Raw genomic sequence first — 27,004 nt, 5'->3', positions numbered from 1 at the left:
GGGGGAAAGTAAGAACATTTCTTCTTCAACCCCACATGTAAAGGAGATGTGGAACCCAGCAGCAAGCACACTAGAGGAGATCCACAAGAACATTTCTATCCCAGGGTGCAAGAACCAGCAGTATATACAAAAGAGGAACTCCAAAAATTCGGGAACTCAATGTAGCACAAAACTAACCTATAACACAAGGGTGTTCCCGAAAAGACTAGAGTTGTGATATTATTTAAAAAGCTGTCAGTACATATTCAACTAATAGCTAGAACAGAGCAAATAATACAGTTATTCATGTGTGTGTTTTCTCCTCACCAGTCAGATAGATCTCAAACACCATTCAGAAAATGTATACAAAAATCGGATTTTTTAAAAATTATTTATAATAAAAGCAACCAATTTAGCCAATTATTGGCTACAGACATGAACAGTAATTACACAAATAAGTAGACATATATAAACCAAACTACAAATAAGAACGAAATACTTTCAATTGTACACTATAGGGGGACAAAATCATACACAAATGAAAAGGAGGAAAGGAAAAAAGATTGTAACAAAAAGTAATGTGTTAAGCAAAAAAACATTTGTTCCGTTGAATGTCTTTATCCATTCAAGTTGCACAGGAAAAAATGGAATTAGTTAATCCATGTAGTAATTTGTCAAAAAACAAGACAACCAAAAAACAAAAGAACAGTTAGCTGAAAAGGTAGACTACACTGACTAGCCCTTGCTATCTTGAAGGTATAGTTTGTGGATTTAATTATAACCAAGACAACACATCAGAAGTAGTCTTTTTTTAAAGGAAACAGTTTAAATGAGAAAGTCATGCAACAGGCAAAAAATACTGTGCATTGAGCCTAATTTAGGCAAAGAAAGTGAAAATAAAGATCATAGACAACAAAACACAAATGAACCAGCAGGCCAGCAAAAGCTGGTTGCAGTGCGGGTACAAATCCACTCCACATAATGGAAGATGGGGTAGAGGAGGGGAGCTAAAAACCTGTAATTTCCCAGACCTACAGGACTCCTTATTTGGAATCCTGAGAATTGATCAGGCCTCCAGTATACATGGATATGCACTCAGGACAGTGGATGAGAATTATTCAGCCCAGGAATGGTGAGAGATCGATATGTTTAGATGCAAAATTTATGTTGGGATAGTCGTGATTGGGAATTCTGACTTGACCTAACTCGAATCTATGACTCAGGGAGGACCTCAGTGACCCAAAGGAGCCATAAACAGGACAACCAGGCAGATGCACAGCCATCTGAAAAAAAGGTGACCGGAGGTTGTAGGAAGCGGACCCAGGTTCCAGCACACCTGGAGAGGGCAGGGGGAAGGAGTAGCCAACTAGCAGGAAAAGGTCCTACAATGGGGGCAATGGCAGGAGGCAACTCAGTATGTTCCCAGATGGAGCTCTGGTGGGGTAGCTGCAAGCTACCCGTTTTACAGGCCATGAAGACTCTCCATCTCAACGTGCTTGGGCCAGGAGGATTTGACAGAGAGAGACCGAACAGCAAAGGCCAGGAAACTTCCCCGATAAGGAATAGGAAGTCTAATCAGCAAGGGGAAACTAAGAGCCAGGACTAAGGAGCAAGGGTCCGGCCAATATGACCACACAAGTTCCTCAGCACGGCATCTTCAACATCTGGCTTCTCAGAAATCTTGGACTGCTCAGAGGGTCTCCCACTAATAATACATGTACTCAAGGCCAGGCATCCAATCACACGACATGGCAGCACGCAAGCGTTTGGTGGTTAATCCTGAGTCCATCACACTGGCCCTAAAAACCCCAAACACACTGGCCCACCCACCCTGAATGTAGTCTGAAGGACTTGAAACCACATTGCACCAGTTTAAACTCAAACCGAGGGGGGGCCTTGTGGGCTTCGGATGAGCTTACAACAGCAAAAGGCCATAGACAAGGGGATGGTCCAAACCTAATGAAGTGGTGAGGCCAAAACTAAATCAAAGCTGCCACCAACCTACTAGTCTCGGGAGTATAGCTCAGGGGCAACGTTCTCGCCTTGGAAGCAAGACGACATGGAGCACCGGTCCGCGCTTAAGCGCGTTATAAATAACATATCATATCACAATGCTGTTTTAGGGTGATGCACACCTCATGGGACCAAAACGGGGTGCTTCTAAAGCACCCATGCCATTGTAGCCATATGGATTATTAACGGAAGCACACCAGTAAATTGGTTGCAGTGACAAAGGGACTTCAGTAGAAGTCCCTCTGGCCACAAAAGACAATTCGAAAATCAAAGAAAGTCAGCAAAGTGTTTAGGAATATCATAAAATAAGGTACGCTGAACACCAGAAATTGATTTCTGCCCTAACAGAGAGATGTTACTGAGGAAGTGGAAGTGGAAGACCAATGGTAAGACAAGGGAAGAGACACATTTGCGTTACTTATGCAATAAACACATTAAAAGAAACATTTTGTGGGTGTTTAAAATCACATTATCAACATCCAGTAACAAGTTAACATAAAATGTGAAACAAAATGGCACTTTACCACCAGCTCGTTGGCTTAAATTCTGCCCTGTACAGTATATGGCAATGCAAATTCATTGTGTATGTAAATGCAATTTTGTTTTGCTCGGCAGAACCAGAAGTGGGTTCTATGTGTTAATATCCCCGCAAAAATATCGCCATACAAAAATATTACCATATTGTTGCGGCGATATTAAGGCATGGAACCTGCGGAGGACACCCACGCAATCTCTGCATTATTTTTAAGGAGCGGGGGACACCCCCACAACCCCTGCTCTCAAAAACCCAAAAATGATCACCCCCCCCAAAGATATTGCCTATGGCTGTTCCAAACGACAATATATACGGAGATATTTTTGCTTGGGATAATATTACCTGATACCCAGAAGTGCTATCAGACTATCACTCCAATAGGAAAGGAGAGGCGGGAGCTGCGGGGGCTATCGCTTGAAAACATTGCAATTCATAATACATTCTCTTATGAGAAGGCTGTTGAGTTTTAGATTGAATATGTACCTGGACGAGGGCCACAGCCAGCCACATAGACACTGACACCCCAAACCTCAGTATTATGCTTCCAGAGGCCAGGTATGTGCCGTCCGCTGGATGTAAATCTAGATTAAGGTCTTTCGAGGCGATGTTCTTCAAACCAACAACCTGCAGGTAGAAAGGAGACATATCAAACGCATTTCCTGTGAATGATGATGAGATGCACAATGAACATATTAACTCATTAATCATGCGTAGACCTTCTAGCAGTGCATTCTTCAAACCTACGTTAAAGGCTATTATGACTCGCTGCATTGTAGAGACCTGGGAACGTTAGATTTTTCTGTTTGGGATTCAGTCTGTGTTCTTTTTAGCATTCTCTTTCTAAATGGTTCAAGCTAAGTGTGACCTCTTGTACTGAAGTGGACCCAATAGTCCAAGAGCCACATTACTTTGTGGTCAATCTTGGGTCTTCACTTCTCCTTGCCCATGTGACAGCTGGTACAACCTTACAACTCAATATAATAGGTGGAGTGGTCATGAATGTAAGTGGTCTTATAATGTGGAGCTTTGTGATTACATAAAAAGCCTATTAGCAGTTGACCCATTATCCATCTCAACTTCCTCCTTTACTTTTACTTTACAATATTTATATAGCGCGCTGTAGACCCTGGGGCATGGAGGCACTGAAATTGTTACCTACTGATAACAAAACAACGTACAGACAATATGGTGAGACCCTCACCATTGGGATGTTATATAACAGGAAGGAGCTTCAGGGAAAGAGGAGAGTTTTCAATTCTTTTTTAAGAATCTGCAATGAGCTTTGGAATCTCAGCGCGAGTGGAAGCTGATTCCAAAGTTTTGTGGCTACTAAATGGAAAGCTCCTTTCTCAGCCTTTGAGGTTCTGCTCCTAGGAATCTTAAGCAGATTCTACCCACGGATCTTAGTTCTCTGCCTCCCGTTTTTTCATTAATGACATTCTGCAAATACGATGGCATGATGCTATGTCTGCATTTAAAGGTGATTGTTAGAATTCTATATTTAAAGCGTGCTTCTACTAGGAGCCAATGAAGTGAGCCCCTTGCCTCTGTTACATGGTCCCTTCGGGACAACCCCAAAACCACTCTGACCGCCCTGTTCTGCATTGTCTGTAATCTTGGGGTGTCTCCCTTTTTTAGACCTACTAGCAGACTGCCACAGTAGTCTATTTTTGCCCCTATGATGGCTCTGGAAATAGTTTCTGATTTTGCCTGTGTAATGAGTGGCCTCCAACCAGAGACTCCGGTTTTCCAAGGATCCCCAACCTCATCTAACCTCTCCCCTACTGCACAACATCTGCTTGTCTCCCCCACCTCCGACCACTCTTTGACTTGGTCCCTGGAATGCGCAATTCCTCTGCAGCAAGTCTTCCCACGCCACTGACAAATTAGACTCTTATCGACCTCAACTTTCACTTCTTGCTATCACAGAAACCATGATAGCCCCTCATAACTCTGCTACTCTAGTGGCTCTCCACACTACCGTCTCCCACTGTCCCTGACATGTTTGGAAGGGTGGTGGTGTAAGGTTCATTGTCAATAAGGCCCTTGCTACTGCTCTCTGACCTCAGCTTGTTCTCTTTTGAATATGCCATTATTCATCTCTTCCCTCCTCCTCCTCTCACTGTTCTCACTCTCGCTCGAGCCCCTGGTCTTCTCAACTCCTTTTCCCTTGAACTGAACTGTCCAGTCTCCTTGAGTCACCTCCTACTGACATCCCCATGCCATGTTGGAAGGCTTTAACCTTCCCAAACCCACTGCAGCCACTTGCCTTAAAGAGCTACATCCTTGATTGCTGACCACTCCCTTGACGACCAGCCTACCCACCCTGGTGGGAACTCTGTGTCATGTCTTTCTCTCTGCTCACCTCTCACCCTCTAACCTCTCCATTGACCCAGTCAGTCTGATCACTGCATTGTTCCTTTTAACATCACAGTACCTCAACCCTCTACTCCTCTTGCTTCTTCAATGACCAAGAGGATATCCAAGTAGGACCCTCTTGTCCCTACTTGATGATGTGAGGACCTCGCTGCTGTCGCTCTCCCCTCTTTATGCCTATTCCATTGCCAGTGCTTTTTTCCGATTTCACTGTGCACTTATGACTCCCTTTGACCAACACGATTCTGCACGCACATTCACACCTTCCCCTCCCCATCCTCACCCCTGGATCTCCACTGACATTCGGGCCCTCAAAACAAACATGCCTTGTTACATATAATGCTGGTGCAAATCGCGGAAGCCCACCCTACTCATAGCCTACAAACATGTCTTTGCTGCCCTCACCTCTGCACTGTACTTTGCCAAACCCCTAATCTCCTCCCTCCGCAATCTTGCATCTGCCTTGGAGGCTTTGCTCACACCTCCCAAGCCAATATCCATTGCATCCCCACATTCTGGTAATGCCTTTTTCTGACTATGTTTCCTCTAACATCTGTGCATTTTGGGACACTCTCACAGCTCTCCTCCCTATCCTTCACAAACCCACCTCCTCTCCCAACGACCCTTTCTATTCTCGGCTACTTCGACCCCTGCCTCTCATACCGAATGAGCACCCATTCTTTGCTGCACCAACCCATCCTGCCAGTTTGTAGCTCAAAGCCTAGGTCTCATTCACCTGCCAATATCTCTATGAGCCATTTAGCTTCTCTCTCGCCAGTGGATTCTTCCCTGCCTACTTAAAAATGTGTGAATGTTCTAACACTTTTGAAGAAACCCTGTGATAACACAAGTATCCTGGCAAACTATAGCCCAGTTTCTCTTCTTCCCCATTATTCAAAGGTCCTTGGGCACTATGTAAGATTAGTTAGCTAAAATGGACAACACGTTGGAGGGTTGGGATGGGGCAGGGCAGTCTGGTGGAACAAAAAAACAGTTGCACTCCCCTTATCTAGCTGAATAAAGCCAAGTGACTCAGGAGGATAGCTCAGTGGCAAAGAGCTCGCTTTGGAAGCAAGATGACACAGAGCAACATGGGTTTGATCCCTGGGTCCGCGCTTAGAAACCTCTGGGTATTAAGCCGTTATCAATAACCTATCATATCATACACAGGAATGAGGCATTTATAGTGAAATAAGCAACATTCTACCAATGGTTGCACATAGCCATGGTGCCAGAATAGAAGTCTTAGCAGAGCTCACAGAGGCCGATTGTGGTGGAATTATTCGAGTTCCATCTACTTCCCCTTTCCAGGAAACCGATCTTTATCCACTGGTCAAAGTGTATGAAAAGAAGTAGTGGGCCTACCCCTGACGCAGTGCATTGAAGTGCAAGTTTCAAACTTCTTCTTACACTTTTATTTTAAAGCAAAAGTATAGGAATGGTGAAACCTAATTAAAAAAAGTAGAGGAGCACCGCTCCCAACCGCTCCCGCCACTTCTACCACTGTCTTGGACTACTGTTGGGCCTGAAAAAAAGACTTTTAAAAGTAAACTACTGTTTGTGTGAGCATGCCCACTTCTCTGCCACGGCACTGTAAATAATGACATGTTTCTTTGGACCATTCCTTGAGCATGTCAGAATCTCTCGGTTGAGCGTGTGAAGTTCCAAAATAAGGCTGGATTTTAGCAGTAGCGAAATTATGGCAAATATAGTCTCCCTAGATCCTGGTGCCAGGCAAAGCAAAAGCCAATGCCGAGCTGCCGCACAACACTCCACCACAGTGAACACATCTGTGGGGCGTGGAGGCGAAGTGGGCTACTGCCCTGGACCTAGAGTCAGCTGTTCCCAGCTCTGAGACTACTTCCAAGCTCCTTTTCGTTCTTTTGCAATTAAACACATAGTGCCTCATCACGTGTTCGGCGGTAACCCTTAAATGCGGTGGTAACACTATTACCGCTGCATTTAAGGGTCCGCCAAATCACAGGCTTGGCGAATTTACCCCCAGCTCTGAGCTGAGGGCAAATCTGCTGCGATTTTGCCGATTTTCGGCACTATTGCCGCTGGCAGTAATATCGCTGAACATTCCCCATTGGGTCCAATGGGGAATGGGTAATTCCTGAATGGGCCAAATGAGGAATGGGGACTTACCGTTCTGTCAAACCTGTGATCCGGCGCTAATAGCGCCGGGGGGTTTGACGGTAATGCTAATAGCCCCAACGTAACGCCCAACTCGTGATGAGGCGTTAGCACAGGAGCCTCACTCACACTGTCACATTTTATTTGACCACTTTTCGTTGCTTTAGCAAGGCATTTCAAATGGGAAATGATTAGCCTTTGATGGCTGCAAAGACTTGACAAAGCAGTGAGTGGTAATTGGGAGTTGCTGTGGCCTAACCCTTAAGATATGCAGATGTTAAGTGATTTGAAATGGAGAGGTGCACTAAGTTGCATGGTGTGTAAAGCAGGTGATAGCATTCATTTGTTTTCACTCTAAATCTTCACGGCTTTACAGTACAGTTGTAAAACCAATAAGTGTTTTTTGGGTTCCCACCACTTTTCTTGCTGGTACTTATATGGAGAGCAGAAAGGGACAATCATTGGGCCTCATTACAAGTTTGGCGGTAGCCTTGCTGGTAAAACCGGCAGGTTGCCGCCAAACGTGCACATTTTTCCGACCCCTGGCAATGGGGAAATACAGGGCCATTACAACCCTGGCTGACTCTGTATTTCCCCATTGCCAGGGGCCGGAAACTTTTGCTCCCCATTCGAGGCCCATAGGGCTCAATGGGAATGGGGAGGCCGGATGCACCGGCACCATTCAGAGTGGTGGCGGTGCATCCGACATGCTCTGCTCGCGGGTGCCGGTAAGCCCGGAAGGTCCGACCTGGCGGGTGAAAAGGCACCTGCGAGCAGAACTCGTTTGCCGGTCCGGTAGTAATGGCACTGGTAGCTTACCAGCGCCGTTGGTACTGGACCGGCAAACTTGTAATGAGGCCCTTTTTGGTCAACATGTTATTATGAAAATGTATATATTGTCACACTGGTTTACTGTGTGATTTTTTTTTTGCACGTTTCACTGCATCACTATAAAAACATTTTATTTCAGCCTTTTTGTTTTTAACACTTTTTACAAACCTAACACTTGTCTGGCTCCATCCATAGCCCTGTGACTCAGACTTCCCCAATTGCTCCCGCCACTACTCGTCCACCCCACAGGAGGTGGGCCTCCATCATCATTGTTTCCATTTTCCACACTTGGAGTTGGCTGAAGGCCTCCAGGAACATATGAAAAACCACCATTTGTGCTCCAGAAAGCGAGTCTCTACTGTATTTACCTCCAACAGCAGCAAAACTGCAACAATCTGTAACGTTGGACTCAGTTTCCTGTTTGTCTGGATCTCGTTCCACTCGTTGGCCACCAGGAAAGTCCTCCAGATGCTCACAGAAGGCTTCCCTTAAAAAGATAAGGGGTTTCTGTTAAAAAAAATGACTTCATATACACTCCCACACGTTTCTATTTATAATGGTCACCAGCTATGCACACACAATGGGAGCGGGGTATTGTGACCTGCAAGGCAGGTAATGTAACAATGTCCAGTGCAGCGCCTACATTTTGGATGTAAGCGCTGCACAATGTGACCGATTTATAGATGAACACAATTCTTCCAAGCAAGTCAGGGTGTTACGTGCCGAAACAATAACTGTAAAATGTAGTCATTGTGCAATGTGCATACATCACAGTGAAAAGGGAGAAAAATTGAAATAACAGAGAGATGTGACACTCCAGCTGTTTCTAGTTTGAAACGGTACCATAAAGAGATCACATTTCGGGGTTTTTCCCCGTTTGTTCTTCCATAATCTATTCCTACCACAGATACAATACATTTTTTCATTTAGTGATACGTTTTATTTTAACGGCAGGGGTGATGGAGGAGTTTTCGATGGATTTAAATATATCCGTGGGAGCCATGGTAGCGTGGCTACCTTACACCAACATTTGCCGACTTCTCCCTGCTTAGAATTGTTATGTTGCAACTCTCAAAAATACATTTCTCTCGCTCCATAAAATATTTTTATATACACACACACGATACAAGCACACACAAACACCCATCATTTGTATTTATAAATTTTTGTTTGTCTTTGGGCCTCATTACACGGTAGGAGGAGAACCATGGCGCTATAAGCGCCATGGTTCATGCCAGGAAAAATACCGGCACCGCCTTGGTGGAAAGGCGAATTACCGCCCCATTCCAAGGTTGGCGGGGCGGTAATTCGCCCTTCCACCATTGCCCTTCCCCATTCCCATTTTTGCCCCATAGGGCATAATGGGAATGGGGAAGGCGCTAATTACGGCATCGCAAATTGCGGTACCGTAATTAGCTCCCTGGGTCCCTTTGCGGGTTGGTTTTTAACGCCTGCAAAAAGCAGGCATTAAATACCCCAACCCGCAAAGGGACCTCGTAGTAAGGCGGTAAGGATTTACCGGTACCGGTAAAATACCGGTACCGGTAAACCCTTACCGCCTACCGTGTAATGAGGCCCTTTGTATTTATTTTGTTTATATAGCGCTTTACACCAAAGCGCTTACTGGAGTGTCATGGGTTTTTGCCCAATCTGCCCTGCAAGGGTAAAGAAAGAGGTAGGGATGCCACGGATTCAGGTTTCCTGTTCGCTCATAAAAGACCATTAGAACTGTTGAGGCCTAGTCAGAACCACACAGAGCCACCGGTAAGGGTAAGGGTTATGCAGATTCTGTGAAGACATGGGTTGCCATGTTGCTAGCTTAGATGCCGTATAGAAAGTGCTTAGAAGTATGTCTCAGGAGGATAGTTCAGGAGGCCACGCACAGAGCAACACAGGTTCGATCCCCGGTCCGCACTTAGAAACCTCTGGGTATTAAGCGTGTTATAAATAACCTATCATATCATACGTTGCTGTACGGAAACCGCATTAAACACGCAAGCTTTGCAGAAACACAGAATGTAGAAGTATTCAGCATCTCCAGTAAGATGGGGGAGAGAAGTCTTTTTTATGCGCTATGTTCCTGAGCTCGCAACCATTCATTCAATCCGCCAGTTCATAGCACATAGTTCTCCCTAAGGTAGTGTAGTGACGTGCTATCTAGCCTTTAACACATATGTACCCATACATGCATGCATTTAGATATCAAATATGCAGTTACTTTTAGTGCAGCAGAACAATGCTATATTAATATAGAACATTTCTCGGTAAGTGGCTCTTGCGAAACGAGCCTCGTTTGGAGTCAGCCACAGTAGTTTGCATGGCGTGAAGAAAGCCTTCACCCTGGGCTTAAGGTACAGAGAGATACAAAGCCTAACAGCCTAGACACTAAACAACTTTCGTTTGGGCATCGCGCATCCAGACAGTTTGCCCTTCGACTCAGAACCATTGTTGAAATTATTCCAGAAGTGATAAGCCCTAGAAATTGCTTTTCTTTGGTTATGCTTGAGGCAGAAGAAGATCGTGGGCTCAGTGGATGGGGCAGTGAGCCGCAGAAGTGCCTTTGGGTAAGGAGGGAGTTTCCACCATAGGTACAATTGTGAATACACCTTATAAATATCTCATCCTAGCTGGAGCAAGGGGGCTGACGCTGGAAACAGAGATGGATGGATGGGTCCCACTGCAGAATTATGAAAATAAGGTTTAAAGGAAATTACAGGACCAGATAAAACATGAGTAGAATGAGTGAAATGTGGAGAGAATGACGGGCAAATGTTTTTATATATAAATGTTCATAGGTAGCAAAATGAAGGAAAGCATGAGCTGCAGTGTATTCTTGCATAAGCTAGCGAAATGTAGAGCAGCAATGACAATGAAGAAAGGAAGGCTTTGGAGCATCCCTTGTATGGAAGCAGGATGGATTGGGATGAAGCCTATATCCAGTGACGCCACTTCAGCAAGACCAGACTATACAAACTCCTGCAGGCACCACTGTGGCAGGAGAAAGGAACGGATGAGGGACAGGAGAACACCATTAAGGCAGCAGAGTTCTTTGCTACCATTCTCATTTTTGTAAAATTTAAATTATTATCATCGCAAGATAGACTCTTGGCCTTACTTCCCTATATGGGTGTATTTATTCTGGTGTGAGCGTAGTTAGTGACACCCTTATAATCAGGGCCACCCTTGCAGTGTCAATACCTAAGATATACCGGCAAACTGACCTACCGTTTCTGCCGCCTGATGTCCCGGTGTTACCGGGATATTACAGGCAGCGGAAAGGGCGGTAAATCCCCATTCCACGGAGTCCCATATGTCTCCATAAAGCTACCAGTAGCAGTAATACCAGCCTTTCTTTGGAGGTGGGGGGCTGATTTACCTCCAGCTCTTGGCTGTAGGCAAATCAGTAACCCTCACTGGCAAACGTGTGGTTTGGTGCATCAGGAGAAGTGCCGCTAATGGAATTGCTGTATAAAAGTGCGGTAATTCCATTAGCGGCACTTCTCCTGACGCACCAAACCATTTTTCCACCAAACCTCTAATAACCCCCATAGCCTTTGGTCTGAGATTCTATTCAAAATGCCTTTGCTCATTTTCCTAGTTTTTGTTCTTGTTTTAGCCTGCTACTAGGGTGACATAACTTAGAAGCAGCCTTTCATAGGTGACTGACAGTTTATGTTGATCAGTGGTGTTTGATACTATTGGTAAACATTTTGGTCCAAGAGTGTAATTGGTTTAATTTGTTCATGCCCCAAGTGGGGTGGCTATTGGGTTGGGACTTGGTCCCAAGATATGTGAGGATATGATTCTATCTGAAAGTTAATGAAATGCAGCATGTGTAGGGAGACCCAATGAAGTTGTTGTGTTCTTGAAATGCAATATGTTATTGAAAGCTCATGAAATATATAACGTGTAATACGATCCAACAAGGTTTTTAAGTGTTTTTTTGTAAATAAAGTCTCTTCCTTTTGTATTCCTTCTGTCCTCATCCTCCGTGATCTTTCCTTTGCTTTTGACATGGTCAACCACTCCACACTGATCATAGACTCTGTGAGAACCTGGGCATCACAGATCGAGCCCTAGAGTGGTACACCTTCTTCCTCCTGGGCCGACCCTCCCAGGTCCAACTTGGGTCATTTCTCTCCACCACCTCTTTCTCCACATGTGGTGATCCCCAGTGCTCTAACCTCTCAACCTGGCTCTTCAATGTCTACTTGGCCCCTTTGGCCCAACTGATCTCTACCTTCTGCTCTAACTTTCAGTGTTATGCGATAACACTCGGCTCTCTTTCAGGCTCCCCTCATGCTCCTCTCCTCTCTCGCTCATTCCTGACTGTCTATCCATGATTCAGGATTGGTGCACCTCCATCAACCTCTGCCTTAATGCCAGTAAGACAGAGATCCTTTTCATTGGGACCCCTGCTCCTGCTTTCCCTACCTCTATGGCTGCCCTCCTTGGGCGCTCTTCCTTTGCCTTCCTGTGAGCCAAGAAACCTTGGTGTCATCCTGAACTCTACCCTCTCCTTCTCTACACACATCACAGACCTTGTCAAGAAGGCCCACTACCAGCTGCATCTCCTCAGAGGTATTTTTTTATTTTCTCACTTTCCCCCAGAAGGTCACTGTCTCTAGAGCCCTGGTTCTCTCTAGGCTGTACTACTTCAACATCCTCTTCCTCAATCTGCCTTCATTGTCTCTTCACCCTCTGCAACTAATCTAGAACAGGACTGCAAGACATTTTCCTTGGCCTCATGCCCAGGGACCATATCTAGCCAGCCCTGAAATCTCTTCACTGGCTCCCGTGGCTTCAAGGATCAAGTTCAAGACCCTCTGCTTCATCCACAAGGTTTTCTGGGTCCAGGGCCTTCACTACATCCAACTCTCTTCCAGAATACCTTCCTCTCGAGCCCTTCAGTCAGCTACCTCTAGCTCTCTGAGGGTCAGACTCTTCTCCAGGCAGAGAGTGGGGGTATGTTTCTCTCCTGTGCAGGTGCCTCCCTTTGGAATTGCCTCCCTGCCCTTCCCAAACTTGAGCTGGAATACCTGAAGTTCCAGAAGCAGCTCAAGACCTTCCTTTTCTCCTCTGCTTTCTCTCTCTCCCTCCCTGCTGACCACCTGGCTTAATTAACATTAATTCAGAATCTAAAACTTTTGCTAAAATAATCACCAACAGATTGAAATAGGCAATGCCTAAACTTATCAATGGAGACCAGTCAGGATTCAATAACGGCAGATTCACTTCTTAAAACACCAGACTTCTTTTCAATGTCCTCTCCAGTGCTGACAAGTCTTCTGATCCCCTTATCCTTCTTACACTTGGTGGCGAGAAAGCTTTTGCTCATGTCTCGTGGCCTTTTATGTTTGAATTCTTGAAATGGCATAGATTTAGCTCTGAATTTGCTAAATTTCTTAAACTTCTCTAATTATCACCTTCTACTAGACTTTTCATTAATGGTAATTTCTCTCAATCATTTCCTATTATCCTCGGTACTAGACAGGGCTGTCCACTCTCCTCATTATTATTTATTTTGGCTTTGAAACCGTTGCTATAAAACAGTAATTCTAATTACAATATCAAAGTTATTCCTATAATAATGTTTCAATAAAAATTCTCTTACTATGCTTATTATATTATTTTAAATATTTCTGAACCCTCCACATCCATTCCTTCAATGATGAATATTATTATACATTCTCCAAAATTTCAGAATATAAATACAATTTTGCTAAATCTGAAATGTTACCTCTAACTAACTCCTGTTCTATCTCCAACATTCTTTTATTTGGTGTGAAATGGTGCACTTCCCCCATTAAATGTTTAATTATCCTTAGATCAAAAGATATTCCTTACACTTTAATCTTGAATGAAAATCTCATTTTTGATTAAAAAAAGTATTAATTAATTAATCAATGGTATCCTCTAGTTCATTCCTGGTGGTGTCCTTCAGACACGATCAAAATAATGCTTGGACCTATTATATTATACTACCTCTCAATGATCCCAATTATGTTATCCTCTAGGTGCTTTAGAAAAATAGACAAGCTATTATCCAAATTTCTTTGGAATAATACAAATCCCAAATTAGCTCTTAATAAACTTAAAGCAAATAAAGACAATTGGGATGTAAAATGTTCAGACTTTCCAAAATATCAAAACACCTTTTAATTATGACATATTATTCTGTATCAGCATAATGAATCACAACTGATAAAAGCACCTACCTGGATTAAAATAGAATCTAAACTTATCGCACCATTATCGCTTGCTCAATTCTTTCAGAGATCATCTTGGCAGGCATTAAACATGTTCCTCTTTTACATTCCATGAAAAATGCCTGGAATAGTTTACTGAACTGTTCCTATGCCACCCAAGATATTACCAATGACTTATTATGGTTTAACATGTCCTTCCGTTTTTAACCCAAATATACGTTGTTGCAAAGATGGTATACTGCAGGTATTTTTCAGGTAAAACATATATTTCATAACTATACAGCTATCCCATTTACTCCATTATGCCTACTTTTTAATCTTAATAACACTGATTACAAAAGCTAAATGTAATCGTTAAAGCTATTCCTTCTTACAAAAAAAGAACCATCTAAATTCATGGTTATTAATTTACTCAAGCATCTAAACTATACTCTGTTCTCAAACAACCCAAAGAAGATGATCTTTGAATAAAAAATGTGCAAACAATGGGAATTAGACTGGAACCTACAACCATCATTAGACATTTCGGTACACATTTGGAATCAGTCTTTTGCCAGATCAATAGCTACTAATCTCACACAGTCCCACTATTTTATCCTATGGAGAGCCTATCTAACACCTGTTAGCTTATCAAAAAGGTTTACTACTCCTTCTAATGTATGTTGGTCGTGTCAGTCGCCACTTGCTGATTTCATTAATTCCATATATAAATGTAAATAGGTTTACTGTTATTGGGGAGAAAATTGGTAATGTATGCAACTCATTTTTTCATTTCAAGAACCTTTAACCGTGGGAAAACGTATAGTTTCTGTAATAGATAAGCCTAATAGGATTTCCATCCAATCTCCAGATTTGTTTTGCTTTTTCATCTATGTTGCCTTTCACTTTATTGCATCCAACTGATAAACTGCCCAGAAACAGTCTTATAATCTTTGGTGGAACTCTATCTGTCCTTTTCACAGAATTGAGAAAATGTACACATTATCCTGCAGAAATTTACCAAATTGAACAACAAATAGAATATATTTACAGGCTATTTAATGTAAATATTCACTTAACTTTTGGTTACACTTATTACCCCTTCTTTTCTTTCCTACTGTTTCATTTGTTTGTCCAGCATGTCTCCCCTGTGAGTCCTGTCAATTATACTTAACTTTGTCAATTTAAATTATTGAATATTCTCATATTAATGTTCTATTCTAGACTATGCACAGTTTGATATTTCTTCTTTAATATTATACTACATTTGATAAATCTTCCATGTTATTTATTGTTTACTATCAATATGTATGTTCATCAACTTATTGATAAGTTCTTCAAATTATTTGAACATAATAAAAAGAGGGGATGAAGCTTCAGGATTGTATCCAGCTCAATTGATGGTTACTAATAAAATGAATGAAAGGAAATGCATTTGTTCACATAATTCAAGCGATTTTTTCTTGTATTATTATTATGTTTTCTGCCACTATGTTACGTTTAACCCCCACCCACCCTTTGCCACTGTTTTTACTGTCTGTGGGTGGGTGCTCTGTTTTATGTTTTGTTGTTCACTTGCAATTATAGTGTATTATTATATAAGTGAAGGGCTTCAGTAGAATGGTATTATCATGGAATGTGTTAATGTTGCAGAATACATTTTGTATGACACACTTGTTATTTATTATCTAAATTTTATTATCAATAAATAGACGTTGGAAAATCGAAATAAAAACACCAATTGTACTTTGTAAGGCCAGGCTGTGAACACAATACAAGAAGCTTGCGGGAGAGAATTCAAGTGAGCGTTGCCTGCGAGTCAATTTGCGGATACCAGCTTGAGCTTACCAGGTATTCTACACAACAGGGCACACAGGGGAAGCTGTGGGTTGATGGGAGACCTGGATAGGAGGCAGTGGTGCGTGAAGGCTGAGAGATGTTCACATACGCCTAGGGAAACCAGTGTGGAACCAGGGAGTCACCATTACAGGTCTTGCTGTTTCAAAGGTGTGGGGACCCCCATTTGAAGTCTCGGCCTGCAGAAACGTTTGGCCAGAACAAGCAATCCAAACTCCATAAGGCACACCTGGGGATGTAGAGGGACTAATTGCCACCAGCCAATCCCTTGTTTCTATTTCAAAGATGACTGTTAAGACCCTAATTATCACAATTTGAGCCTGAACACATATACATAAAAGGGGGCAAGAACAAGCACACATACAGGGAGTTTGGAGTAGGGTCAGCAAAGAGGAGGAGTGTGAAGCACACCAGGAAGGAGAAAGCGAGCTCCAGGGTCAGGACAGATTTGCGGGAGGGCAGGATCAGAGAGAGAGAGGACGAAGGAAGAGTGGAAGGAAAAGAACCAAGTTGGGTGTGGGACAGAGGTGAAGGAAGGTGAGGAGAGTTGAGCAATGGGAAGGTTCTGAAAGAGAAGTGGAGAGTGGAAGTAGGAGGCCATATAGGGAAGCAAATGGCTGAAGACAGAGTAGTGGGTCAGAGAAAAGCAGGAAAAGTGACTGCGTTTGATGTGTTTTGATGCACTGAAATGGCATGTAATTCTGCTTTGTTCGCTATTTATGCAGGCTGTTATTGTTGCTTGATTCATGTTTTTGATCCTGGTCTGTTGCCTTTAGGGGGTGGAGCCTTAATTCCTGCTTTCTCAAAAACTCATCTCCAAAGATATAAATTGGACTCTTTTATCTGTCACCATTTTTGATGGTGCTGCTCGGATGAAAAAGTTCCTTAATAAATAAAATGGCTGTGTTTGTGGTTAGGTTCACCAAAGAATTATCATTGGTTAGGACTATAGAGAACGTTTTTTCACATTCCATATACTCTTCCAGACCAATGATTTCCATGGCTATGTTTTCCACATCTCACTTTCCCACTCTACATTGACCAATGTTGTTGGTCTCGTTGACAAAGGTTGGCCACTCTCGTGGCAGACATGGCAGTGCTCCATTGCTTGGTAAAAGACTTGATCCGAGTGTGGCCATCAGTAATGCACCCTAGGCTAGTTTATGTTAATGTTTTCCCAAGTGTCCTTCATGAGCAAGTCTTGTTAATGATCCTCCAGATCTTGCTGGTGCTATCATCTTGTTTGGCCTCTGCAGAACCTTATCATTCGTGTGCACTTCACGGGTCACTTTGCAAAGCGGTTGTATGCCCTGGGATGTGTTCCTCTTGTGTGGTCAGCCATTGTTAACATAACCAGTGACAATTTTCAGGGTGTTGCCTTCTTCTATCAGTTTTTGGGTGATGTTTCCTTTTGTCTGTTCTTGGAACTATTCTTTCACCTTTGAGACAGGGAGTACTTCCTTCATCGTTAAGGGGCAACCTTGAATTTAATCGGCTTAATTATACTCAGTTGTGAAGTGGAATTGCTGGATTTTTATAGGCTAATCTGGCATATGAACGTATGAGGTTTCCTGAGTTGGTAGAACCCAATATGGTGGCCAATGCCTCTTAGCCTACATGTAGTCGAAAGTACCATATCCACAACTACGTCTGGAAATAGGTGGCTGCCCAAGTACAGCCTGACATTTCCCTCTCAATCAATGAGTAGTGCCTTTCAATGTCTGTAAGTCACTTCCATTCAAAAGCTATTGTTCTTGATCTTTTCCTGCCCCTTGCATTAAAGTGACACCCAACCCATATGCACTGGCGTTGATGGCCCCACTGTTTGTAATGTTGAGTCAAAGGGGTGTATGCATGGTGCATTTGCTATTGCTTTTTTAACTTTATTGAAGTTTTCTTCCTGCTCATCGTAAGCTCCTTTTTTAAGGAGAACCCTCAGGAATTTAGTGGAGGTTGAACAAGTCTTGACAAAGGTAATATGCCATTGCCATTAGGGCCTCATCACGAGTTGGGCTGTAGCCCTTAAATCCAGCGGTAACGGTATTACAGCCACATTTAAGGGCTGGCCCTATCACGAGTTGGGCGCTTAATGGGCTGTTTTACCTCCAGCTTTTTTCTGGAGGTGAAAATCCCTGTTTTCGGCAGTATTACAGCTGGCTGCATTAGCCGCAGTATTAGCCCCGAAAATTCCCCATTGGATCCAATGGACCCATTCAGGAATGGGGATTTACCGTTAAGGCCCAACCCATGATCCGGTGGTAATACCACCGGGCCAGTCGGTGCTAGGGCTATTACAGTCAGCGGTATTACAGCCGGGAATACAGCCCAACTCGTGATGAGGCCCTTGTCTTGATCTTAGTCTTGATCCCTTGGCCTAGGAGCTACTACCATGCTTTTCATGTCTTTGGGGTGTTTTTCTTCAGATAGTGACTATCCTAGATTATCCAACTATCATTTCAGGAATAAACATTTGGCAGAGTGTATAAGTGAAGAGGAAAAGGCGGCATACAGGCATGTACGTCGCCTTTTGCCCTGTACGTTTGAACTCTGATGTGCAAATGAAGTAAACGCTGCCTGCTATGTATGAATGGCAGGCAGCATGAACAATGAATCCCTGTGGGGTCCAACTGCTTTTTACTGGGGCATAAAGCTGGTGGACCCCAAAGGGATCCCCAGCGCTTGTGCCAGCATGAAAATGCATTTCCGCTCAAATGCTGGAGCATTTGTATGGTGGAGAGTAAGGGGGGGGTGGCAGAAATGGACGAAAATTAGCTGTGACGTGAACGCATGGCGTAGAAGTCTTACGCAAGGCATTTACGTCATCCATTTATGTTACGGCTCAGTAGAAAATGAGCTCCTTAACAAGCAGAGCATTTCTCTTCCCCCTAGATTTTATGGGAGATTTAAGATGGCCTAAGGCTTGTCTTCTAGCCCAGATACTTTGATCGAGGAGTCAAGTGCACCCCGCTATTGCCCCCAGTGTTGCAGATTGATCCGCCACTGGCGAATTGTATGGCTTAAGCATGGGTACATATATATATTGGCTTAAGCATGGCTAGACATGCCTCCCCATTATGGTTCCTTTGATTTTCTAAAATAACTTCTCATCAAAAGTTTAAAAGTAATTGCATAATGCAATGTCTAATAGGTCCATAATTAACTCTTTTCGAAGCTGGTGTAGAGTAGATCTGTTGCTGAGCTGCAATTTAATGATATGAAAGCTTATTTCTGGGATGTGTTGGTGTACAGTGCTCCTTCACCAAAAATAACAGTATGTTATTCACATTGTTGTACTCTGTCCGTTCAATGAGTCCAATAATGGCCCCTGCAGCATGAAGGAGAGATCTTGTTTGGTTCTCTATTGAAGGAATGTTCCTCCATATTTCCCCACTGTTTCTAATAATGAATCAACAAAGGGGAACAATCGGTCTCCTTGGTGGGAACAAGGGACTGTTGTGGGTCTTAAGTAAAATATAGAAAAGGGCATTTCCAGAGTTCCGTAGTTTCAGTTATACTGCTTCTTCTTGACTTCGGAAGCATTCTTCTATAACTTGCAAGATTTTCAATGTGCACTATTAACATGTCACAGTTGGATATTTATCTAATTTTGAATAATGAGTGGCATTATGTAAACATTCGTTAGCCAAATCTTCATACCGTATGGCAGAGGTATTCAAACTGTGTGGTGCGCCCCCACCCCAGGGGAGCGCAGCCACATCCCAGGCGGGGCGCGAGAGTCCAGCATGAAATGTAAAAACACTTTTTTTTAAATGTTTAGATTGGAGGATATGGGCAGGGGCGACTCACATGGTCGGACTAGACCATAAAACTGTTCAAGGCACCAATGAAAAAGTGGCCCACAGTTGCAAATGGATATTCATTCCTTGGCACAGACTGAATACTACCCAAGTGGGTATTTTTGTTAAAATGTAAGCAAATTGTGATATTTATAGAATATTTATTCAGCATCAATGGTCAAAACTACTAGCTGCATAGTGAAGTAACTCATCAAACCACTTTTGGCCCACATTGGCCAACAAAAAGTGGCCCATTTGGACTGGCCTACACTTGCATTTTGGGGTTTTGGTATTGCCTTATTGTCCTATAGGCCAGTCCAAGCCTGGCGGCTCATCCATAATCATATTTCCTAACCAATTGGTATGTTGAGCTAATATGGGAGCATGCTTATTGAAGGATAATATTCTAAACAAAGTATTGTTACTGCCTAGTATTGTTACTGCATATGAAAACACTTCTAAATGTAATAGAGAAGATCTTCTTAAAGATAAAGAAAAAAATAAAGAAATTGCATTAGATTAATTACTCAGTTCAGCTCACAATCAAAATAAATTAGATCTATACTGAATAAACATAGGCCTATTTTGAAGGCAGACAGTGATCTTAATTTAGTGATTGACAGTTGACATTTTCTAGAGCGAAAACATTAAAGGATCTTGTAACGCCTAGCATGTTGCAACCAGTTGCTCAACATACCAATTGGTTAGGAAATATGAAAATCAAGAATGGTTTTGAGAAATGTAGAAAATGCAAAATGTGTACATTTGCAGAACAAAAGTCTTTGCTGACATATGGTCCATATAAACAGAAAAAAAGGTATATCACTGATAGTATCAACTGTTTAACCAGGTATGTGGTGTATGCCATTAGTTGTCCATGCGCCAAAGTCTATATAGTATATAGAGTTTGTCAACTAAAGATGCATATCCTACAACACTATCGAGCCATTTTACATCAAGGTTTGTAATTATCCTTTAGCAGTGCATTTTGCTGAAACTCACAGTAGTGATGCCTCGCTTCTAAAATACTATGTATTAGCCCATGTGCCTGAATTGAAAAGAAAGGGCAATAGAGAACGGAAATTGCGTTGATTGGAATCTAGGATAATCATTGAATTTAATACTAAGAAACCCTTTGGGCATAATTCAGATGAAAAGTTATCAGTCCATTTGCTAAGTAACTAACTAGTACTTTAATATAATTTAAAATAAGTATTAATGTATCTCTTCTCTCTCTCCCTATTGTTTATGAAGTGGTTGAATTACACATAATAAGTCCAATATATGAATCACAATGAGTTGTAAATTGTGGAAATTTGGTACTGAAATGTGGATTTTATTCTGGTATTATGTGACATCAAATGTTTACAGTCTGATGCGCCTTTCTGAGTTTAATGCACTTTAGCCCATTTGGGTATTATATTTGTTGCACTTTAGTCAATATAGACATAAGTATATGCACAGATGGGCTTTATACCATGTTGCACTTTAGCTCGATTGGGCATATTATAGTCATAGGTTATCTAGCACGGGACACTTTCGAAAGCTTTAGCCCTCTGGGGCGTAATTTTTATATCTATAGCGTAAGCACTATATTCTGCTCCTGTCTTTTCTTAGCTGTCTATTTATTTAATGTTCTGTTCGTGCTGTGCAGAATTTTACTGCAGTGGTGAATATTAAAAATTGAGGAGCCAATTGGCCATAGGGCTGCTACATTACGTTTTTAATTACATATATAACACTCTGACAGGTCACAATGAAATGACAACAACCGCTCGCTTATTTTAAGTTATTATACACTTCATTACAAAATGGCTGCCAGGTTATTAGATACCTTGCATGTGACTGTGAATATCATGTGACCTGACAGAGTGTGAAAATAAAAGAGAGCCACTTATACAGCAATGCACATTTCTTCTGAAGGCGTCCCAAAAAGAGGGATGGAACAAATGTGTGGTGTTTACTTTACATGGCAGAACCTGAGATAAGTTGTTCATTAAGGCCATGTTGGTTTATGTTTTAAATCATGTATTTCATATGTGATTTTAATGGTTAAAGAATTATTAAAGTTTGTTTACACCTTACAAAAGAATTGAGTGCTCTCATAAATTGGTGTTCATCACAATTTGTGTTTTGGCTATGCCAGCTATCTATAGCATGAGTGGGTGTACACATTTGTTCAAATGTTCTAAAAGGCTATTCGTGCAGCCGATTCAGAGCACCTGCTGTAAGTAGGTTGTGGACCGTATGAGAAAGAAAAGCTTCTTTTTACATATGCATATATATTTAATGTATTAAAAATATATAAATGTAAGTTACTTTTTCAAAATCATTTTTTTCAGAAAATATTCTATGTTGGAAAAGATTCATCAATTAACTTTACTGTCATCTGGGATTGTACAAACACACAGTTGGAATATACCACGTCCAGTTTAATTACTTAAATTCACACTTAAAATGTTCAAAAGTATGCTACAAGGACAATATACCATTTTTGGATGTCTTGAAATGTCACACAGAAGGCAACGTGCATACTATGTTTTACTTCAAAGTATCATATCACAATTCCATGCTGCTTCACTTGATCCAACATTCTAAATCTTCTAGGGGTAACCCCCCCATACAGTGAGGTATTGCGACCACACACATTAAAGGAGGATTACACTCTGCATGCCGACTTGCTAACTGAAAGACAGAAATATTGGGGATATTCTCGCAAATTATTATAAATCTGCCAGAAGAGCTTGGCAAATGAATAGGGATACTCTATTTTCTCAAAAAGAACCAACATCACCAGACAACGCAATTGTATGTCTCACAACCTTTTCCAGATATACTACCAAGATTAAACTAGTAATTAAAAACATTGGAACTTGACGACAGCCAGTGGCCTTGTTAGTGCCACGCCCCTTTTTTGCATTGAAAAAAGGCAAAAATATTGGAGCCAACTTGGTATGTGACAAATTAAAAAAGGTCAGCAGTGTTGTTAATAAGATCCCTTCCTGTCTTAACTTAACATTGCCACCAGAATGATTGCATAGTCCAATGCCTTTGTCTTAAAAAATATGCAGAAATGACCACACAAACAGCCACACTAACAGCCTCCGCACAAGTTGGTGTACATAGGTCTAAAACCTGTTATCGGAACACAAACCACACTTACTAAAACATTTTTAATTGAACAAGCACACAGAGATCTTAGTAAAACCAGATTACAACAACTTTTCTATTGCTCGTAGGCTCCACAAACCGGAGCAGACTGCCCAGCCATATGTCTGGACTAGATGAAGATAGACAGTGGTCGATTTTATTATGCGGCCATTAATAATGCTCCAATAAAGCAGTTTGATCTATTTTCATTTCCAACTTTTGCAACAAATTATAGTTCTATCAGTTCGCGAGTTTCGCGGTATATTGAACCAAAACTAGATTTTTCATACTACATCAAAAGTACTAGATAATAGGTATTGATCTTTTTGAGGTAAACACATCACGTCTCGATTATCACTTAGAGAATGATGAACCCTCACTTTGATGAACCACTGGTGTATGACAGTGGGTAAGATCATTTACGGCTGCTTTTAAATAAATATAGGATTTCTGAAATATATAAAGCCTAATTCACAGAAGCGTTTTATAATGGCACAATCCCACAGGAAAACTCTGTGAATCGGGCCCATAGTGTTGATTCTAAGATTGCGTGTTACAACTGGTGATAGTAAAACAATGCCATTTTTAACTGTAAATTGGCACTCAAAATTACCCTTATTTGACTATATAATGCAATGTTCGAGACATTGAACAAATGGTGAACTGGAAAGGAAATTGTGCCAAGCAGCCTGTGAGTTTATCAAGTCGTCAGGGCATAGCAGACACCAGGTTTCCGGTGGCCAAGTGGTGCAAACCAAAGACAAGTACGGGTTCTTAGATAGATTGGGGAAAGCCTGCAAGAGAGTGCATACCCGCTGTGAATTACAATTCTGCTTCACAAGTAGACAGCACAGAGAAAAACTGTAATATAGACTGTTTGGCATTTCTCGTTCTGTGCAGGGGGATATAGAATCTCTTGTAAATCATATGCTGTTCGCCCTCTTTTCCTTTGCACGTCAGCATGCTGATACCATCTGAGCATTAATACGAATCACAGGTTAAGTCAGAAACCATACAACTGTGCTACTGTAGTACAATTGTGGTAATGGGTTAGATCTTTTGCTAAACAGTGAAGTTAGGTTCTGCTTTTTTTTGCAGATCTAAAAGCTTTGCTTTGAAACATGTGTGAGACAGAAGGCACTGGTTAAAAGATTGAAAAATAATGTATTTGATTCAATACAATTTAATAGCATTGAGCTTGAATCGTATGAAATGTAACCCTATATTTTTTTTAACCTTTTTTGAAATGTTAAGTTAATATGAAATATGAAGTATACATTATAGACATGATAAGGTAATATGAAGTATATTGTGAAATGTGAAAATAATGAAATGTGTGTTTGTATAAATTGGTTTGCGCCGTGGATTCACTGTGTTTGGTGATGATACACAACCATCATCTTAGCCCTGAGGAAGGTCTGGTCCTTTCTCAATTGCCTGTGAGGCAGAAAATTAAGTTGGCTGTTTCTCAAAAACATTCAACTTTTGAGCTACTAAATTGTGATTTGATACTGAATGGAAATGTGATCCAATAGTCTGATTGCTAGGAGTGTGCTGTTATGAGATATGGTTCTGTCTTATATTTAGTGTCTTTCCATTCATGTGGAATGTTTTGGTATGTTCGCATTGGCGTCAATTATGTAACATTTTCATTAAGAAATGTACATATGGATTTGCATACTGACATATTTTCAGAGTGTATAAAACAAAAAATTCTTCTGGATAAACATTCTTTGGTGGGTTTTTTTTAAATTATCATCTGGAATGCATACTAGTTACTGGTTCCCGGAGAGGGATAGTCTGCCGGGGATACCCCTCTTTTTGTGCATAAGATTAGCATGAAACACTGGACCCTGGGATCATGCCGCCCTGCAGTTGTTATGGACAGCTTTAGCTGTCACTATGACAGTTGTGTGGTGTACTACAATTGTAGCACATGTTCTCCCTTAACGTCCCAACAAAATACGGGGAGAACGTTAAAATAGCGGAGAGTGCCCCATGTGCTACAATCTTAGCAGACAAAGCACACCAAAATGGATGCTGCGGTGTGAAACCGGTTGTCTGCAGTTGGTTCAACCAATGTAAAGATTGTTAACACAATACAGGCAGTGATGCTTACCTGCTGGAATCTGTGTACTATGTATATGTAGAGTAACAACATTCACACATACTTGACAAAACTGCATACTCCGTACATGTAGAGTAACAATATGTAAACATACATAATACATCTGTGTACTCAGCACATGCAGCATAACAACCTTCAAACATGCATTACAAAGTTAAGCACTCTGTACATGTAGAGTGACAATATTCACATGTAAACCACAGAATAATCTTGAAAATAGTGTAGAAAGGGAAAAGGACAGTAGAGTTGAGGGGGGGGGGACGCTCTAGACAGAAGTAGACAAGAGGTCGGCACACAGGTGCAATACTAGAGTGCAAGCTCCCTGAAAGAGAGTAGAGGGCGACTTTTAACTTGCCTCTTTCTGCATTGGTTGAGGGTCTCTCCTTCGGCTTTTCCCAGTCAATTAGAAATATGGAAATGGTTAGCTGAGTGACGAGCAGGTGGATGAGTTCGAGGGCCTGGAAGGAATTAGGAGAATTCAGACACCTTCTGCCACATGACCTGCGCATGCCCCTGGTACAATTCGGTGCCATGAACCTACTGTTTCACCAATCGGAATGCACAGACGACTTATCATGCTGTACTCAATAGGCAGAATCACATACATTTTTACATCATAAAGGGAAGTCCTATTTATTCAGTGCAATAATATGGCTTGAGAATTAAGACCAAAAAGGAGATTACAATAATGTTTTATTTTATAGAAATGTAATTCAGAAAAGGATTAATGCCAATATTGTACTTTTGAAAGCAATAAAGCAAGCATGGCCCCTATCTCTAGTGTGTAACCTGTAATGAAAAGGATGACAAAGCGAATGGCGTTATATACTTTAGATATTTTATCAAATAAATTTGCTCGAGAGGTATGCAGCCGTTATTCTGAGCTAGGTCAGCTGACTGGCCAACAGAGCGGGAGGGAAACGCCAGAGGAACTGCCAGGCCGGTGATGCTTGTTTTGTGAGCCACTTTAGTGACTGATGGCATTGTGCAGTTAGTATGTTTGGCCACTGCTATTGGTCCGTGTCCTTCAAAATGCACTATTTGCTCGCACGATTACAAAGATGCGACCCTACATGTTTCAACAAGATTTCATGAAAAATCTCAAACCTTGAGATGCAAATTTGAGACCTTATTTTTGCACGCCCGGAGTTTGTGTCTGAGTCCGTCTCTGTAGGTCACAATGATTGCAAGTAAATTCTGTCTTACCCCTCTGAGGTTCTCTTCTTCAACACCACAGTGGCTTATGCAGGGGTTGAAAGTGCAAAAAAGCAACTAGTGGTACTCTGGCTGCATCACTGAAAGTCCTATGAGGTGAACTCGATTTTTCAGGTTGGCATTATGTGGTTGCATCCAAAAAGGCGGGAGTCGGATGGTCGGACAGGTGGGGACGGGGGGGATGTCGAGCGCGGGGGAGGTGGGATGACCAGGATCCCAAACTTTGGTTCAAATGGTTGGATTTCAAGGTCTACACTAATAATGTCTTATAGAGTTTACTTACAAAAAACAAATTGCATAATAAAGCCACATGACAGCATGTAAAGACTTATAGCAACATGTTAAGCCAAAAGAATATCACTGCGGCTTTAATTTTCACATAATGCCAACCTGAACAATCTAGTTAACCCCAGAGTACTTTCAGCGATTAAAGCTGTGTAATAAAAGAAGTTGTGTAATAAACAAAGGTAGATATGCAGGCCCTTTGTCGCACACTTCTAGCACCTTCTTATTCACGATGTCGAAAACATTTGATTAATGACTTAAAACAACTTTATTTTTTGCATATCAAGATCGTAGACATCCTTAAACCTTTAAATGGGCGCTTTGTGGTGCTCATCTTAACTATTACAGATTTGCAAGGTGGGGAGCTCTTTGAGTTGGAAATGTTCCATCATGCATCTGAAAGGCGCTGCCGCTGATAAACGTTTGCAACTAGGGCACGTTAACGAGAGAGAGAAACACTTGGGAAACGTGCTTGAATGTCCAGCCTGAGCCGATTCTATATTTGGCTCAGGGG

At 41.8% G+C, this 27,004-nt stretch overlaps 1 protein-coding gene across 2 annotated transcripts in view; it reads right to left on the bottom strand.

Annotated features, from left to right (window-relative positions):
* The window catches only part of LOC138527483 (meckelin-like), a 642,839-nt gene that overhangs the window by 84,066 nt on the left and 531,769 nt on the right, over window positions 1–27,004 (bottom strand). For both annotated transcript variants that reach the window (XM_069638711.1, XM_069638700.1), the window contains exons 19-21: window positions 25,346–25,448; window positions 8,239–8,357; window positions 3,011–3,151 (exon numbers count right to left, since the gene is read on the bottom strand). In XM_069638711.1, the coding sequence (XP_069494812.1) occupies window positions 3,011–3,151; window positions 8,239–8,357; window positions 25,346–25,448 (363 nt within the window). The remainder of the gene's footprint in view (window positions 1–3,010; window positions 3,152–8,238; window positions 8,358–25,345; window positions 25,449–27,004) is intronic.

Source organism: Ambystoma mexicanum, chromosome 1q (genome assembly GCF_040938575.1).
Source record: "Ambystoma mexicanum isolate Mex_15411 chromosome 1q, UKY_AmexF1_1, whole genome shotgun sequence".
Lineage (NCBI taxonomy): Eukaryota > Metazoa > Chordata > Amphibia > Caudata > Ambystomatidae > Ambystoma > Ambystoma mexicanum.
The sequence above is the reverse complement of the archived record's forward strand: the minus strand, read 5'-3'. Positions and strand labels throughout refer to the sequence as shown.